This window comes from Abramis brama (genome assembly GCF_963993115.1).
Source record: "Abramis brama genome assembly, chromosome: 5".
Lineage (NCBI taxonomy): Eukaryota > Metazoa > Chordata > Actinopteri > Cypriniformes > Leuciscidae > Abramis > Abramis brama.
Genome location: NC_139967.1, coordinates 19624435 through 19642083, shown reverse-complemented (window position 1 = coordinate 19642083; position 17649 = coordinate 19624435). Strand labels below are relative to the sequence as shown.

General features: G+C 36.4%; 1 protein-coding gene and 1 long non-coding RNA gene across 2 annotated transcripts in view; one reads left to right on the top strand and one right to left on the bottom strand.

Moving 5' to 3' along the window:
- Positions 1–17649, bottom strand: part of LOC311082901 (multiple epidermal growth factor-like domains protein 9) — a 100106-nt gene that overhangs the window by 11873 nt on the left and 70584 nt on the right. Inside the window, exon 4 of the mRNA XM_084114083.1 lies at positions 10368–10517. Within this exon, the coding sequence (XP_083970209.1) occupies positions 10368–10517 (150 nt within the window). The remainder of the gene's footprint in view (positions 1–10367; positions 10518–17649) is intronic.
- Positions 12495–15891, top strand: LOC311082905. The gene is made up of 3 exons (XR_014606169.1): positions 12495–14947; positions 15050–15152; positions 15246–15891. It is a non-coding gene; the product is annotated as an uncharacterized lncRNA (long non-coding RNA).

The window sequence follows — 17649 nt, the reverse complement described above, 5'->3', positions numbered from 1 at the left end:
TTTAACGTTTTGAATGGAATTATGGAAATAAATAAAATTTTCCATGATATTCTAATTTTTTGGAAATGGTCTATATATATATATATATATATATATATATATATATATATATATATATATATATATATATAATTTTTACCCACCAGCATTTTCTTTTGCTATCTTTTGTAACAGTATAAATGTTTTTACTGACACCTTTGATCAATTTACAGCAATGCATCCTTACTGAACAACATTATAAATTTCTTCAAAAGAAAACTGTACTGGCCCCAGTAGTGTAATGTACATTTCGAATGACAGGATAGCCTTAATAACAAATAAGGACATTAACGAATACAAAAATAATCAAATGCATCCCTCCTACCATTATAAAACACACACACACAAAATTACAACAATTGTTTTTATATTATAACAAAAACAAATCAACAACACTGTGCTCATCCCAGAATTTCAAAACTAGAAGAAAGAATCGATTTTATACCCTGGCCCAATAAAGGGGAGGTAAAATAAAAGGAATATGAGAGAGAAGAACTAAGGAGTAGAAAGAAAGAAGAAAGGCACAGTTAAAGCAAAAACCTGTATGCAGTACCTGTTTGCTGTGAATCAAATATATCTAGCAGAGAGGCAGTTTTTACATTACATACGGAGAAGGGCAGTGAATCAGGGAGCACTATGAGCCTAAATACTATCATCATTTGCCCAGACTCAGCACTTGCATACAGTCGACAGCAGAATATAAAACCCAAACCTCCAGGCAGTGATGCACACCCAGGGACTACTACACTAGAACGACCAATTTTCCACATTTCTCAAGCATGAGGGCAATAACCATTATGGTAAGATAATGACACAAAGGACGGAGAGAGACTGAGGCAGAAAACAGCCCATTTAGATATACATCATCACGACAGTAAAACAGCCCCGTAGGGACAAAGAGCTTAAGCTCCTCTGAGCTCTCTCAACTTAAAACTATTATCGCAATACAGAATTAAAAACATTCACACAAGAGAATGACAGAACAAAGAGAAAAGAAACTGACCAGACTGAAATCAATGTATACACACACACAGCAGGCTCCTTTTGTTTGGTCTCACCTTTATGTATTTATTCCAAAAAGCTGTTTTTCGCTTCTTTCGGCACCAGCAAAAACTTCAAAACTGCTCAGCACAGCATATGTCCCAACATGTTACAGCATACAAACATTTCCGGCGACACAAGATATGCTTCCTCATGTTGATGTGACTCGTGACGATAATGTCTAAAATGAGGCTAGCCAATGTTTAACCATCTCATAATTACATCGCCAGCAGCAGCTTCTTTAGTGTGGTGGTGACTTTTACCTAGTAGTTTTTTCAGCGTCACGAGACGCACGCAACGTTTGACGCACCATCTCAAACAGGTATGGACATGCTCACGGCTATAATCGTTCCAACAGTTTTCACACTTCCAAAGTGAGAATAAAAAAACCACACACAAATAAAACACATAATGTGTTTAATAGTTAAGAGTAAAGACAGAGTAATAATATACATAATGGTTTTAGAAAAACATTTAATTGTACAGTAAACAATAATTACACGGATTAAGTGAAGAGTCAAATTACTCTTCTGCTCTCTATATTATATATGAAGACTTCTTGTCCTATATTTTCATGTTTTAAATATCTGCTTATTTTCACAGCTCACTGTGTATGTTTCACTCTCTCGTCATCTGTCTATCATAAGGGGCGGCCAGAAAGAAAACAGCAGTGACAAATAACAGACTTTTTCACAGACGGCTGAATCAAAGCTGAAGCTCTGGTGGAACAAAGCTGGCGACTTCATCAGAATTATAGCAACTGACACTGCGTGGCAGATAACAAGCCAACCAGTGCTAGGTCATTTCCAATGCAAATTCAGCCAGCATATGCAAATCAATCATTTCACTAAGGAAATCTAGCATTAGCAAGGAGAGCAGAGCAGAGACAATATGTGCCACTTGTAAAGAAAAAAGACAGAACAATTTGCTGAGGAAATTGCAGTTGGGAATGATTGAATTAATATCTAAACACGCAAATGCCACTAAAACTCTGCCGTGACTGTACATCTTTTAATTCCTGCCTTAAAATAAGTGAGATGTTTACAGTAGCTGGGAAAGAAAATCTTGGATGATGTCAAAAGCTTGTGACAAATAAATATAACACACACACTCAAAAGTTTTCTTCTGTTTTTGAAAAGTTTCTTATGCTCACCAAGGCTTCATTTATTTGATCAAAAATACAGTAACATAAAACAGTAATATTGTGAAATATTATTACAATTTAAAACTGGTGTCTATTTGAATATACTTTAAAATGTAATTTATTTCTGTGATCAAAGCTGAATTTTCAGCATCATTACTCTAGTCTTCAGGGTAACATGATCCTTCAGAAATCAGTCTAATGCTGATACTGCTCAAAAAACATATCTTATTATTGTCAATGTTGAAAACAGTTGTGCTGCTTAATATTTTTGTGTAAACCATAATTATTATTTTTTCAGGATTCCTGGATGAATAGAAAGTTCAAAAGAACAGCATTTACCGTATTTAAAATAGAAATCTTTTTTAACAATATAAAAGTCATTACTATCATTTTGATCAATTTAATGTGTCTTTGCTGAATAAAAGTATTAATTAAAAAACACAAACTACCTATCTACATAAAGTACATCAACAAAATATATAGAACATTAAAAGCTATTATTTTTTAGATATTCAAGAATATGTTTAGAGAGCCATGAATAGATGCATGTTTCTTTTTAACTGACATACATAAATAATTGATAGAATAATTTTTCATTTAATGTTCTGCTGACACAAGCTTATAAAGCCCCTCCAAACTCCAGACAGATCATATAAGGTCCTTGTTTTCCATGAAACCTTACAAATAATGACTGACAGCTGGTTTGGAACAGACACTGACAATGGCATTTACATATTTATGAGACCTTCTGTAGAAGAAACCTAGCGAGAACGACCTAATGAAACTAAGGAGCACAATATGGTTAAATATGTAGAGTATTGAAAGATGAAGACTTGCAAGATCCCTGAGCTGTCAAAAGAGAGTTTAATTCATATTTTAAAAACTCATCCACCTAGTTCATCAAACAATAATCACTACACGACTACATGAATTTATAATGGAAGATGTGAGAGCTTTACTTGCATCTCAACAAATCACGTGTGTGTGTTTTTGGAGACATCATGGGTTTTGATTTAACAATGTACAACAGAAAGTGTCAAGGCTATTTCATGGTAACAATAGGAGGTACTAATAATGACTTGTTCGCTGTTCAGGACAATTGATCAGTCAGTCACTGAGACAGCATACATTTGTTAATTCAGACAGTGCTGTAAGCACAAACAAAGAATTATTGAAGCAAAGCAAATCTAGTCATTTACAGAGATGAAATAGCTGACTTCAGAGTGTTTGCTCTAAAAGGACTGATTTCAGAAAAGCAACTTCAAAAGCACGTTCTTTTCCTGATGCAGAGATCCTAACCGTAATGAAAAAGCTTACTCTTATACTCTCGCTAATACTCTTGTAAAACAGATATAAACATAAAACAGATATTAGTCAGAAAGGGTCAATACAGCATTCCAGCGGTACTACAATGCACAATAGCTGCTGTATAACACGCATCTACTGCTATCACTGCACCCACTGATGCCAACTATTATCCGCATTTTACATCATGAACTACATAATGTAATGTGTCCTTAAAGTCCCCATGAAATAATTTTTTTATGAAACAAATTATGAATATGTTAGCCTTAATAAAGTTATCTACTGTATAAGCCAGTGTGCTCTAAGACAATGACAAAATTTGCATATAGACGATAAAAGCGTTCACTACCACCAATATGGATCAATGATTTTGATGACATCACTCTACACTTCAGCTTCTCGTCAGATTTTCTGTCCAATCAAATGCTCTCTAGAATCTGAAGCGTCCCGCCCCCTACACTATAAATAGACGCTGAAACTGCGGCTGAAATCGGTCACTTGTTCACATAATAACTATTTTCTATGGTGAATAGCACATAGTGCACTATATAGGGGACAGGGAATGATTCAGTTCAGACATTGTAAATATGCTTTCCATTGGGGTGAATGAAGTCTGGTTTCGCTTTAGTGTCATGCGAACCACAGCAGCCGCACACAGTCTGCTCCACTCCAGAGACCAGATAGCATAGAGCGGATCATTTACGAGTCGGCACAGACCACAAAATGTTTTGGACCCATTTGAATACTACAGAGAATGCTGTATTTTAAAGAGATATTGAGGAGATTAGGAGGAGAAACAGACTTTGCATTAGAAACAGCACTGACAAGAAGAAGAGCTAACACTGGTACCATGCACCAACATAAATTACACTTTTCAAATTACACATCCTCAGCATGATTGAGCTCACTGTTTTGCTTAAGTAACAGTTTCATATTAAATCTAAAGGGGGAATCTATTAGATTGTGGCAGTCAAATGCGGCTTTCTCGAGCTCAACGGCTCTGGCCGAGCTGTGATATAAACATAACGCTATTGGCTATTTTAAAAAAGGGGAGGAGCTGCTTGATATGTCCCGTTCTGTCTTCCTGTTTCAGTGGAAATTGTCAACACATCGAATAACGCTGCACGTTTCAAGGCACTTCAGTAGGCCTTTAATATATTTCTTTTTTACATAGTAGACATTGTATAAACATTAAGGCACACAAGGCCATGTTATATTGTGAATAAAGTCATAGCCTACTTCATCGCTTCCACAAGAATAGAAGGAGAGCAAAGAATTAAAAAGAGTAGACACTGACGAAGTCTGAAGCAGTAAGAGCTTAAAAATCCACAGAGCCTAAAAATAGTATGAATAAAGGCTAGAGCAAAGAATTTTTTTATTCTTTTCTGAATTTTTTTTATACAAGCTGGTAGTTTACAATTTGAAATAGTAAGTGTAGAAGAAAAATCTGTAAACAAAACAAGGGGAACAATCAGAAATAAAGATAATGTGATAACAGAGGTATTAACAAATGGATAAGCAATAAACTGGTATGACAAAGCACAAATGTTATTGTACAGCCAGTACAATAATAACCTATAGGTGCACCTTTAAAAAAAACTTGCACACTTATATATTTATAAGTTTGTCAAATCAATTGGTGATTCATACCATCCATGCAATTTGTATATTAAATCAAGGAATGACAATATGAATCAGAAAAACTGGTAAACGGGTAGGTTTTCCAACACAAACTGTTTCCCTTTTTATTATGTGACTTAATCTATATGTCTTAATCACCTGTGCTACACTTACATTACAAATAAAGCTTACATTACATAAACAAAAATGTATTGAATGTATTATTTTAACCAATATACACTACCCACTACAGTTTGGGGTCTGTAAGTTTTTTAATACAGAAAGAAGTCTTTTATGCTCATCAAGTCTGCATTTATTTGATTAGTTTGGTACAGTAAAAACTCAAAAATGCCTTCAGAAATAATTTAAATAAGATGATGTAGTGCTCAAGAAACATTTATTATTATCACAGTTGAAAAAAAAAGTGCTGATTATTTTTGTGGAAACATTGCTACATTTATTTTCTCCAGGATTATTATTATTATTTGAAAAATAAATGTTTTGTAATAACGTAAACTGTCACTTTTAATTGAATGCATCCTTGCTGAATAAAAGTTAATTAATTAATTAATTAATTAATTATTTTAATCTTACTGACCCCAATTTTTTAAAAGGCAGTGTATAATAATATATACATTTTGTATTAAAAATGATACAAAGACAACAAACAGTTGTGCAAATATAATGCACATACAAAGAGAAAACATTTTTAATTTCTTCTCTTTCTGAAGATGATGTAGCCTAAATTCTGTCTAAGCACTGTACTTTATATTTTGTTAGTTGAATTTTCTATTGTGGACTGCCTTAAACAAGAAACACAGTACTTTTAATACTATGCGACACCATGGGAATGAAAAAACTAATATATTTACATAAACACTCAACATCAGTGTTAGCTGTGATGAGATCTAAGCAAAGAGCTTCTGGCTGTGAGTGCTGAGGGATGCATCCAGACTGTAGATGACCATGGACACAATGAGACGAAGAGAGAAAAAGAGTCCCTGAGCACCAGCCGGACGGTGACTAAAACTTAACTACATAAATCAAACAGGAGTTGTGTTATGAGCTGTCTGCTGTTTCCTCTCTCTCACTAATACTGAATATTGGGTTGTTTGGTTTCATGTGTCACTTTAAATTTGATATTTGAAACTGTGATATCACACCACCTCAGAGATAAAATATGTAGTGTTAATAATGACATTTATGCTAAGGGCACTTGATAAGTAACCATACTGGCATTGATCCACAACACTTAAATCTTTAAAGAGCTGTAAAAGGCTCACCAAAACACAGGTTAAAAGGTTAATCCTTTATTTGGTTTATGGCACTGGCACTCAGCGGTTGCATACAGTAGCAGTTTCTTATTTAAAAACATAGCTACAGTAGGGCAGGAAGTGTGCAAATGAGTGCAACAACTGCTTGTTATACCTGCAACCCACCTAGTTTGGTGCTAACAATTGATTCCTCTTTTGCATCATGCACTTGAACAGACACATACACACAAAATTATGTCAATTTACTAGTATCGCCAAGTATTCTCGTAAACACATGTCTTAAGTGAATGTAAAGAACTGAGAAAAAATCGGATTTGTATCATTCTATTGGATCCGTGCATTCGGTCTTAAAGTGACAGCAACCTACAAATACTGGCTGTCATTCATGTTAAAGGGGTGGTACAATGCCCCTTTTTAAAATATGTTAAATAAGTCTCTGTTGTCCCCAGAGTGTGTATGTGAAGTTTTAGCTCAAAATACCTCACAGATAATTTTGTACAGCATGTTAAAAGTTGTCCCTTTTTGAGGGTCAAAAACACGCCGTTTCGTGTATGTCCCTTTAAATGCAAATGAACTGCTGCTCCCGACACAGAGGGGGGCTTCAAGAGCTTGTGTGTGTTAGCAGCTCCTGATTACCTCACACAGACAAGTACTAAAAGACTAGAGACTCAAGAAGAAGTGACAAAATGTAGAATGCAACATGACGTTTCTGAATGTTTAGTTGATGAATTTATGTTGCTGATGTGGAGTTAACTATCTTCAAGTCATTGATTAGCATATTCTGTCATGATAATCTATAAATCGCTTGTGTGGGAACTGTTGTAAGATGCCTACATAGTGACATGCTATTGCATTTGTGTTACGTACTGTATTGCATGTGAAAAGACAGATGCGACAGCTTGAGCAGATTCACAAATGTGCTCTACAACAACAACTCTTCCTCTTCTCAACATGGACTGCGTTCCTGGGGGCGGGGTTTATGTTAATTTTAGGGTTAGTGATGTCACTAACCCGGGAGGAATGTTGTGTAGTCCCTACCAGCCGTTTGTTGTAGTCCTTAAAAAACTATTTCTTTAAAAGCAAATATCCTCCTTTGCTTTGAACTTTGAGTGTTGTAACTTTGCAGATGTTGTTTATGCTCAAACTGCAACATTACACACTAACTAAAGTTAGAAAAGTGAAATCAAAATCAATCACCCCTTTAATCAAACAACAAAACACAGCTTTAACAAAGATTTATATTTAATTTATACAGTCAACACTATAGTGTTATTTTACATTTCGGCCTAATTGTTACATGTATGGACCTGAATACACTACAGTTAATTTTTTTATTACTTTATTTGTAACTTGTATTTTTTTTTTAACTCAGCATCATTAAAATGATTGAATTTCATAAAATGTTTTAAATATTAATACACTTACACAAAAATAAGCTCATTTAAAATAATAAATAATTTTTAAAAAGCATTTTAGGGTTTTAGTTTTCAGGTGCATCCTTAATACAGACACTTAAAAGTCTATAAATTAAAATAACATATAGCCAAATATGAGCCTTTACTGTTGTATAATATTGGGAATATTTTAGCAGATTCACACTCCATTTAAATGCGGTTGTCTGTCCTGAAACTCTGCAGTGTATAGGCTATATGGCAGTTGCTCCTCTTGGCAGCATGAAAAATAAAACTTTTATTCGAATTGCGAATAGATTATACACAGAAAGTGAGCAAAGAGCGCTCCCTTAATGACTAAAGCTGTCAATCACTTCAGTTGCAGCGAACAAACGCTGTGCTCAACGCTGCAAACTGCGTTCTAATTAGAAACCTTTGACTTACATATAGACAACAGAGCGTGAAATACAAATAAGCACAAGACTGTTTGAAAGCAGCTGCTTATCAGTGGGTACTGAATTGAATCGAAATAGTCTTGGCTATTGGAACCGCAGCCCGCCCATGCCTATTGATTCCCGACCCGCACCGCAAATGACCAAGTAAATATTATTCCACCCATTACATCAAATATTAGCAGTTCACCCATCAGGTACCTGTGGGTACCCGCCTGCATGCAGGACTCTGCCTAGAGCTACATCAGTATTTCTTGATTCTAAACCTTGAACCACCTTCAATCACAGCGGCAGAGATAATGCCGCCCATGGTGCAGTGCAGGATGTAAACTAATGATCTAAGCCATGTGCTCTGCTCTTGTGTGGAGTGACCTTTACAGCAGCACACGTGTGAATTAATCACTTCCATCCTTCTGTTGGTGCTTTGAAATTATGGTATATTTCCATTGTTTAGGTCCCAGTAAAACACAGTTTCCCCATTAATCTCAATAGAGATGTCCAGTGGGTCTGCAGTGTAATCTAGAGGCCGGCAGACAATACATTCAGCTCTGCAGGGAGCGTTGTTATTAAAAGTGTGGCCTTGATGGGTAAATGGGGAATTCATTTAACACTGGTGTGCTCCCCTCTACCTCATCAGGCAGAAGAAAATAAGGTCTGTCTGACAATCAGCTGCTGTCCTGACTGTGCTGGTTATTAGCATTCCATTACCATAATCACTAATCCTCAAAACCTGTAGTTCCATTTAAGTGTGGGCGGCTTTTTGGATGCAGGCATGATGAAGAACACTCCCTTCTTTCTTCTACACACACATTTTTTAATAAAAACTATGACAGGAAGTCATACTTTTTGAATCAGGATGTAATCCACCCTGATTATCCATTATAAAAGTTTTGGCAGACTATGTATAATCTCAAAATGCTGTTCATCAGTTGCTCCTCCAAATCAATAGCAGAAAAACCAGAAAAGAAAGAGAGAGAGAGAGAGAGAGAGAGAGAGAGAGAGAGAGAGAGAGAGAGAGAGAGAGGCACTAGCTCTGGGCAGGTATGTTAGCTTGCTCTTCAATCACATGTAAGAGCATAATATAGCTTCTATTATATGGATGTAATACATTCTATTATATGGACTGAGTTATACTCATGTGCCTCATTTGAATAAATATAACTGGCAACTGACAATTATAAAACACATATGCATTTTCTAGTGTATAACGTAAGAAAGCCTCTATCAAGAAGAAAAATGTATGTGTCTGTAAAAGTACAATACTCAGAAACTATGAAAGAGTGGAACAATGCAAATATGGTTGCAATACTAATTACACACCAAGAACTAAGACAAAAGTGTTTACACAGCTGTACTTCATGGAATAAGATCACTGGTATTTATGAAAATATTAATCTGTACACCTAAATTTCAAATACAAATACACAGAGGTTATTCCTCTGTTACTCAAAACAGCAGCTGCACTGTGTGGTTAAATTTGTGATGTACCTTACTGTAATATCCGGGAACACTGAACACACACCTGGCCTTTTGCTGGTCTATGTGGTATCCTATCTTACATCAGCTTGCATGGCTACAAGAACATTGCTGCTGTCAGCAAACACAGAAACCCATCCACAGATCAGCAAAACAATATCACGCAATTCATCACAAACATATGGCGAATAAAATCAGCCTACAGAGATGGAGCATTGTGGGACTCACCAAAACACTGTCTGAATAAGACACAAGAAACACCTTACACCTATACTTTCTCACCTTTACAGTATATTTCATAAACATATCCTGTGAGGGTTTTGTTCAGAGTGGAGGCCCAGAGAAGTGAGAAAAAAGTCTCCAGTTTCACTTTCACTTAAAATAAATCTATCTTCTCTTAAAAGTCTCAGTCCACCCACCCGGAAATTCAGGCAGCAGGAGGTTGGCCAGAATGATGCAAGACACATAATCCAAAACAGATGAAAGGGGGTACTCCACATTTCCCAGACGTGGAGATCTCCTCAGAATTTCCTACAGCTGTGGCCAATAAGAGCTCAATAATAAAGTTAGCAGGCTACGCTAATGTGAGCTACGCTAACCTGACGTGTGTGTGAGGAGGACTCACCCAGCTTACAGCTGCCTGTGGAGGTGACGCTGGAGCAGGGGCAGGGGATGCAGGGGTCTGTGACGGGAAACCTGGGCCTTCTGTAGAAATTATACCTGCAGTTCTCGCAACTGGGTCCTTCGGTGTTGCCTTGGCAGTTCACACAGATGCCTGAGAGAACAGGGGGAGGGACAGAGGGTTGAGTAAACAGAACCACAGCTGTGACTGACAGGACTTTGGTCCAGTGAGGTGGACGAGAGGGGAACAGAGTTCAACGACGCTAAACAAGGTAGACAAAACAAACCTGAAGTTAGAAGGCCGATGCAAAGGGAAAAAAAGAAATGGAGAGATTGAGCAAACGTATTTCTAGGAAGCGTGCATGAAAACAAGGAAGGAACTTAGACCCTGCCAGAGCTTGTGCAAATCTAACAACAAAATGTTAACAGGGGGTTGTGAAAACAAATAAATGTATTACAATTTGAATAAGATCTTTTTGTGTGTGCCAATAACATTCAAGTGAACTCTTTAGGTTGAGTGATTTGAACTGCTTTTATTATATTGATTTGAAATGTTGAAATCCAAGTGAAAACAGAACACTTCAACAAGTTATTGCATAATTCAGGAAGTATGAGAACACACACACACACACACACACACACACACACACACACACACACACACACACACACACACACACACACACACACACACACACACACACACACACACACACACACACACACACACATTCTTGTACATCCATCTTTATGAGGACATTCATTGACACAATGCAATCTCTAACCGCTTAGCCTAACCTTACCCATCACAACTAAGTGCCTAACCCGAACCCTTACCCTAAACCTACCCTTAACCTAATTATAACCTTATACCTAAAACCAAGTCTTGACCCTCAAACAAGCCTTTAAATGGGTCTCAGAAAGTGAGGACCGGCCAAAATGTCCTCACTTTACTCTCTTTGTCCTCACTCCAATGGTCTAAAACTCAAACTGGTCCTCACAAAGATAGTTGTACAAGTACACACAAACACACACACACACACACACACACACAGTTCTCTGCTGTACATCAGGCTTCTTGCATTTGCTGTCTTTTTTTATCCTTCATTTCTAACAAAGCACCACTTCTGGACATAGTGCTATAAATAAAGATGAATGTCGCTGTATTAGATAACAAAATATCAAACCAAAAATATAGCAGGAAATATAACACTAATATAAGCAAAACATTTCACAAGGTCCTAATTTATAAAACAAAAGATGTGCTGTTCAAAAAAAAAACCCCAAAAAACATTTGGACACTGTTATCTTCTTTTATGTTCCACAGAAGAAAGGAAGTCACAATTTGTAAGAAAATGATGGTCAGTAATTGATGACAGAATTTTTCAGATTTGAGTGAACTGTCCCTTTTAAATGACACTTGTTGGTTGATTAGAAAAATTATTAAGATAAATGAAGAATGCCAATGCCTCTTGATCAGATTTTGTATTTAAATTCAAAGACATTCAAACATTTTTAATTGCGGCATCAATGTCAAAATACTATTTGGGACCACTGCAGTGCTCAGTGAGCAATTATCTCAGACAGAGAAAGATTAATGACATAAATTAACCAAGAAACGGTCACAACTGATGAAAACCAGCATCACTAGTAATCAGCTGTTTCTTTACAGCTGTCAAACTCATCAACACAAACATTTACGCTTTTTTGATCATCTGAATGATAAATGCTGCATTTTTTGTCTGGAATGTAATGACTATCTGAATTAACTTTATAACATTTGTTCCGACACACCAATATCACAGACAGTCATATGTGATTTCTTTCTCTTCAGGGTTGTTTGTCTTATCTTTCACTGGCTGTGCAGGCAAAGAAAAAATGTTTTTCACAAATATACTGCTTAACTACTGTAGATTTTTACATTTTCTGAAGAAACTGTAAGTGGTACTTCCGTTCAAAACTCATCAACACAATGCCTACAGCTATTGTTTTCTGAATGGTTTCTAGGGCATTGCTAGTTGGTTGCTAGATGGTCACTTACTGGCCTGGGAAAAATAGCATACTCTCAAGTTTCTTTTGTCCCAAGATGCAAGTCTATGGTATGGTATGTTTTTTTTCTTTTGTTAATTGCTCATCTGATTGAAATGTATTAGTACACCTCTTCAAGAATTGATGTAGCATTCCTGTCTGCAGCACAAACATGCCGTGCACCACATCTTTACAATAACATCCCTGTCTTAATAATGTATTAAATAATTTAATTTATTTAATGAAATATGACCAGGCATGGAACATATGTAACTAGACATTATTTGGCATATGTATATTATTGTAATCTGTTTCTCACCAAAGGAAGATGGCCTCTCCCAGCTAACCCATATATGGTTTTCCCCAAGACTGTTCTTCCTCTTCGGCTAAACATCTTATGGATTTTTTTCCCCACCCCAAGGCATTTTTCTGCTTTGAAAGTATATGTTTTGTTAAAAGCATTGTACAAGCATCTGACTGGACTTCAGCAAGCACCGCTTATAAAGAGTATAAACATAAATACAATAAAAATAGCAGAACTGAGTGATAAATAAATGTTGCATTAAAAAAAGTTGTTAAATTCGGATATAGTTTTTATACAAAAGTTACTTGAATTAATCTTAGAGTATTACAGGAGCTGCCTATCAAAACTGCATAGGATAAAACATGGGATAAAACTACAATAACATGAATCAATTGCTGACTTTAAGAGTCTGTCCATCAATTGACAAAGCAAGAGCATGAAAAGTCTTCAGGGATGAAAGCAGAAACATTCTTTGAGTGCAAGACAAAGTGAACCCTAGAGATCCAACTCATGGCCAAAAGCACAAAGATCAAAGAGGCTGTGTATGCGTGTTTGAAAAGATGGGCTGCTGTCAGACCCACTCGACTATGCGTGTGTAAGTTTGTTTTTCCACTGGGCTTGTCTCCAGGGCTAGAAAGTAAAGCAGGAGGAGGCTCATTAGTGCTCAAACGCTTTTCCCTGTGTTGAAGACGAATGTGTGTCCACAGATGAAACCTTATGCAAACACTCCCCTTGGTCCAGCTCTAACTCTTCTCTCATCTCATAACAGGAGACTGACACAGGGGTCAGAGGGTAGCAAGATCAGTGAATCAGGAGAGCAATCAATGATGATGTATTTACATGAGGGAGTATAAGGCAGTAGACAAAACAAGTATTTACAGTTGTGGTCAAAAGTTTATATGCAGAATCTGCAAAATGCTAATTATTTGAACAAAATAAGAATGATCATAAAAATGCATATTTTTGCTATTGCTATTTAATACGGTCCTGAATAAGATATTGTACATAACAGATGTTTACATATAGCACATAAGAGAAAACAACAGCTGAAGTTTACATACGCTTGATTCTTAAAACTGTGTGTCATTACCTGGATGATCCATTACTGTTTTTGTTTTTTTTGTGATGGTTGTTCCCTTTGTTGTCTCTTTTTTTTTTCCCGAACAATTAAACTGCCCACTGTTCTTCAAAAAAAAAATCCTGTAGGTCCCGCAAATTCTGTGGTTTTCCAGCATCTTTTGCATATCTGAACCCTTTCCAGCAGTAAACAAGGGACTCATGAACAACTATCACAAAACAAAAAACAGTCGTGGATCATCCAGGTAGTGACACAGTATTAAAAATCAAGCGCATGTTAACTTTTGAACGGGGTCATTTTTATAAAGTCAACTATTATTTTGTGAAGGCCTCATCGACATGACAGCCATCGGCACTGATCCTCAACAAACTCGTCTCCATACCGGCGTGATGACTCCGACTTCCAACCAGATGGAACTGGATAAATATTCTGAATGTTCTGATCCAATCTGACTTCTGACCTGTAATGCTGCCTGAATCGTAATCATACACTGTTCGCTCGTTGGCCAGAGGAGAACTGGCCCCCGACTGAGCCTGGGTTTGCTCAAGGTTTTTTTCTCCATTCTGTCACCTGATGGAGTTTTGGTTCCTTGCCACTGTTGCCTTGGCTTTTGGCTTGCTTGGTTGGGGACATTTAATATTCAACAAAATTATTGATCTGCCTTACTTAAGGTGGACGATGACGCAATTTTCTTCTAGAAACAAACTTTGTTGTATTATTTTCATGTTATCACTGTGAAGCTGCTTTGATGCAATCTGTATTGTAAAAAGCGCTATATAAATAAAGGTGACTTGACAATAACAGTGGAACTGATCAATAGTTATTGTTAGTCAAAAACTAGCAAAGAGTATTTATATATAAATAATTATAAACTATATAAATAAACAATCATACATTCAAAATATCTCCCTTGAGAAATATTTTATGTGAAAAGTGTGTCAAACAGCCCTGGTCTTCCATATATCTTAACTTTTCATAAATGATCCCCTCCCACACACACACACACACTCACACACGCACGTGTATAACTAATACATGTGTAAAATTAAACACTGGCTATGTATTTATTTTGTATTTTCTCTCAGGTAATGTTTCCTCTTTTCCACAGTATCCTACACACAAGAGCGGGTCAGCTAATCTTCAGAGATTATAAACAGTAACAAAAATTCAGAAGGTTGTTGCAATCTTTTAATATCCATTTTTGTATTGTTTTACCTATCCAATTAAATATTTTCTGTTACTAAACATATTTGATGTCTTTTGCGTATCCTGCAAGATTTATAATGAGGCCATGAAGAAGTATTCGTAGATTCATCCTGGGAAGGCCCAGCTGAAACACTCATGGTTGTGGCAAAAAAGCCAAAGTGAGACAATAAACAGTAAGTTTAGAAACTGACATGATGTAACTCTTCTTAAATAGGCCATTAGTTTGTTGTGAGTATTTTCAGTGGTTACATTATGTTGTTTTGTAGTTTTTGCAGAGGTCAACAGAAACAAACGGAGAAAGAGCACTGTGAAGGACAGAAATGGTGGAGCTCAATGTAAGATGAGGAAGATGTTGATGTGTTGTTGATGTGGGTTCACATAGGAGCTACAGTGAGGACTGGGATACATCATATAATGTGTTATTTAATGCCTTTGTTTGAAATCTTTAATTCAAGGTATTTTTAAATGTTGTTTTCTGTTGAAATTGTTGTTTTCCGACTGTTTTATGTTTGAGATATTATTTACTATTTTTCCCAAATAAAGACAAACAATCAATTATTGGTTAAACTATATATTTTTTCTATCTGCCCACCTGGCCTGCAACCAAATCACTCACCTGTAAGGATTTTGGGAGGGATATATTTTAAATGTAACCAATAAAGTCACTTTGCTGCAAGGGCTTTTGGGGGATAAATTTCAAGTTTACCAATGAACTAACTTTTGATTCAAGTCTGTTTGCTCAGTGGCCCAATAGCTGTCTGGTTAGGGAGTGGGTTTAACCCTTAAAGCAGCCAATCCATCTTTAAAATGAATGATCAAAGCCGATGGCAGAGTGGCACAAAGGTGTGAATGTCCCCCTGAAAAACGTATTTAAGAGGATTACTTGCCATGGCAACAAATGGCTGTTGCACGGAAGAATACCGCAGTAACGTACATCCGAATTGGTACAATTTCGGCAGTATATGGACATGTGGTATTCCCCATATCTGGTCAATAATACTCCTGGATTCGTCCAAAAATTTGTGGTGTATACAGGCATATACTGGTCCGTATACACCTCTTTTCATGCAGTGATTTGTGATTCATACTACACTGGTTACAGTGTATAATCAAAGACAATACAATAGAAAGACGTGTTGTCTGTTTATTGTCTTTGTATTATTTTGTGCTATCCTGTCGGTTTCAACTCACCAAATTCAATTCAGTCTGAAAACTGTTAACTCGGCTGAAATATAATTTATTTGGGAATTGCAGCGCTGTTACTGAATAGCGGGCCAGGATACACTGGTGGAAGAACTTCAGGTGCAGTTGGTTCTGCAAGACTGAAAACTGTGTAGTGAAAGCTTATAGATCAGCAGCTAAGAGTCTACAATGTGAGTCCACAAATCACCATTATGACAGTGGCGATGAATTTACTGAACTGGGAAGAGGAATAATGAGCCACATTAACGAGTGTGAGAGCCTACATATGCAAAAGTGAAATTATGAAGACAGGTGCGAGAAAATCAAACACGCATAGCCTGTAAATGAGTAAAAGACCAAAGAGAGATGTACTGTGTGGCTGAAAATTGCCATTATGCAGTAGGAGTCTGCAAATTCAAAACGTTTTGGACAAAAAAGTGAATACATGCAAGGACTGATCATGTGAAAAAAAGAAAAGAAAAGCACTTTGAACAGGTCAGGAAAGGAAAGAAAACTTGAAACATGGAGAAAAAGCAATGCCCATGTGAAATTATCCAGGTGTAGTTAGTTGGCTGATGGTAAAGACTAGGTGAAAACTATTACAAATCATTTTCAGTAACTGAAATAAAGCTGAAATATAATAAACTATAAATGTGACCTGTGCTGGCAAAATGAGTTGCAATGAGCAAATTTTAAAAAATGAGTTATTGTTATTTTCTCTATTAAAACATTCTCTATTAAAAACCTTCAAAATGACATATGATTTGTTGGAATCAGACCAAAAAAAAATGACTGAACTACACCTATTTGAAGAGTCAGCAAAGTAAATTTTGAGAAAAATCGAGTTTTCTGAAGGTTCCAAAACAAAATCACCTAGCAACCATACCTTAAAATCCCCGGTAACAACACCAAATTTGGCACACACCAAGTCAAAACCCATATCTATAGGAAAAATAGACTAATTAAAACGTTTTTTTTTTCCATGATACCACAATTATTTGATTAACATTAATGAAACAGACAGCCTATATATTAAGACCTACTGTACTGCAAGGATCTGATATAATGATACACATCAGATGTTTTTCCCCAAAAGATAACCAAATGTTCACTTAAGTCATAACAGATAATGTTTGCATGAATACTCGCCAAGAAAGATATTTTGAAGTATTGTAATTCTGTGTAGGCTATATGTGTACAATGGGATCACGTGCTATCTGAGAGGTGTCTTTGTCTGCACACTTCGGATCTGTCAGTCGCGAATAAGATTGTTTTGTTTACATCAGCATGAGTTTGAAAAATACATTTAATTGGCTCAGACTCATGCCATCGAGAATTTGCTATGAATATTCACAAAGTTGGAATGCTGCGCTTTAAAACAATACCAAACTCGTGCTGAGGGGTGCACAGGAGCAGATGGAAAAATAGACCATGGATGACATTGCTGGATGGCCATTTGGACAATATGTTTGAGCACAGGGTCTCTAC